General features: G+C 39.8%; 1 protein-coding gene across 1 annotated transcript; it reads left to right on the top strand.

Moving 5' to 3' along the window:
* Nucleotides 1-284: 284 nt before the first annotated feature.
* LOC139868262 (uncharacterized) lies at nucleotides 285-2011 on the top strand. The gene is made up of 2 exons (XM_071856591.1): nucleotides 285-810; nucleotides 900-2011. The coding sequence occupies exons 1-2, from the start codon at nucleotides 285-287 to the stop codon at nucleotides 2009-2011; spliced, it is 1638 nt and encodes a 545-aa protein (XP_071712692.1).
* The last annotated feature ends 269 nt before the right edge of the window (nucleotides 2012-2280 follow it).

Here is a 2280-nt window from a genome sequence, read left to right as displayed (position 1 = left end):
GAATTCAAAATGGTTTTAATAGCCGATATCTTTGTGTATTTTGGATAATTATTCTCTATTGTAACAAACAAGGAATAGATTGTGGTGCATATCTCATCCCAAAATAAAGGGAGACTTTGATAGTTATCTTGATAAACAATCCATGTACACTGTATATATATATTTGGCACATATCAATGAAAGAGGCAGGGATAATACTTTACATGGTATCACCCATTTACTCGATCCTTTCTCTCTAAACTCTTCCCCACGTTTTTCTTTTTTGCTCCCTTTTTATTAACCAAATGGCCGATAATGGCAGAATTCACCCTGCAATTACAGTTCATAATATCAAAACTGCAATCCCCATCACACTTGATCTTGATACAAGTCAATATGAATCTTGGGCTGAGCTCTTTCAAATTCATTGTAGAGCATACCAAGTTCTCGACCACATTATCACCCCAGCCGAATCTTCATCTTCTTCTACCACCACCGACCCACAATCAAACACTAATCCTCCCGAGGCTTGGGATCGTTTAGACGCTATAGTATTACAATGGATCTATGGCACTATCACACTTGGTCTTCTTAACACCATCATGAAACCTGGATCAATGGCCAAAAATGCTTGGGATCGAATCAAGGGCGTTTTCCAAGACAACAAAAATTCACGTGCTATTCACTTACAGCACAAATTCACCAACATACGCCTAGATGATTACCCAAACATCTCGGCTTACTGTCAAGAAATTAAGCTCATCTCTGATCAACTCGCAACTGTTGCACCTGCACTTGAAGAAAACGCAATTATGTTACAGTTAATCTCTGGCCTCAACGATAATTATGACACGATTGGCTCTCAACTCACACATACGAACCCGCTCCCTACCTTCTATACTGCACCCTAATACTTGAAGAATCATGCAAACAAAAGCAATCCTCCAACGCATCTGCTTCTATTTCATCTGATTCGGCTCTTCTGGTGGTCGCCTCTTCTACATCAAAATCACCGGCTACAGTCAATTCGGGTAGCTCTAATCACACTGGTACCGGTTATGGTGGTAATCGGATTTTTAATCAGCACACTCATGGTGGTCGTCAAAATCACAGGGGTAACTATCGAGGCAGAGGCGGTTCATCCTATAGAGGAAGAGGCCGAAATAATTATGGCTCATATAATGGGCCTTCATCTCTCGGGCCCAATGGACAACAGTGGACTGGACAAAATGGTACTTATGGATCATGGGTATGGCAGAATGCTAATTGGAATCCACCTCCTGTCCCGTACCCAACTGTACCTCATCACAGGCCCAATTATAACTCAGTCCAGCAAGGAATACTTGGAGCAGGCCCACGTCCATCTTCATCATATCCGCATTCAGTTTCTTCCTCCACGCCTACGGATATTGAGTCAGCCATGTACACCATGAGCCTTCATCCCCCTGACGAAAATTGGTACATGGACACCGGAGCTACCTCCCCCCACATGACAGGTTCCGCAGGTAAACTCATGTCTTATTCTCAATTAAAGCTTCCTCGTAAAATAATTGTGGGTAATGGTAATAGCATTCCAATACACGGGTATGGTCACACCTCTATTCCCTTTATCAATCGCCCCCTTTACTTATCTAACGTCCTTCATGCACCTCATTTAATTAAAAACCTTATATCTGTTCGTCGTCTTACTACTGAAAATAACATATCACTTGATTTTGATCCTTTTGGTTTTACGGTGAAGGATTTTCCACAGGGGACCCCAATCATGCGATGTGAAAGCTCTGGTGATCTCTATCCTATTCATATTTCAAAGCTTCTTCAGCATCTTCCGTCTGCTTTTATTGCTTCTTCAGATTTATGGCATAAACGCCTTGGTCATCCAGGCGCTAGTATTTTACTTTCATTAAAGAATAAAAATTACATCTCTTGTAATTCAAACATTCGCAATAAGATTTGTCAATCTTGTGTGTTTGGCAAACAAACAAATTTGCCTTTTTTATCCTTCTCTATCTACTACTTATGCACCTTTTGATATAATTCATAGTGATTTGTGGACTTCCCCTGTTCTTAGTAACCAAGGTCATAAATTTTACCTTATACTGCTTGATAATTTTAGTAACTACTTATGGGCTTTTCCACTTGGCCATAAAAATCAAGTGTACTCTATCTTTAAGACTTTTCACACATATATTTGTACTCAATTTCAAAAATCCATCAAGACTTTTCAATGTGATAATGGCACGGAATATAACAACTCATTGTTTCATAATTTTTGTACCCAAAATGGAATGACCTTTCGAT

Source organism: Rutidosis leptorrhynchoides, chromosome 9 (genome assembly GCF_046630445.1).
Source record: "Rutidosis leptorrhynchoides isolate AG116_Rl617_1_P2 chromosome 9, CSIRO_AGI_Rlap_v1, whole genome shotgun sequence".
Lineage (NCBI taxonomy): Eukaryota > Viridiplantae > Streptophyta > Magnoliopsida > Asterales > Asteraceae > Rutidosis > Rutidosis leptorrhynchoides.
This window is presented reverse-complemented; position numbering and strand designations above follow the sequence as displayed.

Bases quoted from the DNA above. Each gene is read 5' to 3' on its own strand.
- LOC139868262 (XM_071856591.1), top strand. From the start codon at position 285: ATGGCCGATAATGGCAGAATTCACCCTGCAATTACAGTTCATAATATC. The intron at 811-899 runs GCCTCAACGATA...TAATACTTGAAG, and splicing joins TATGTTACAGTTAATCTCTG to AATCATGCAAACAAAAGCAA.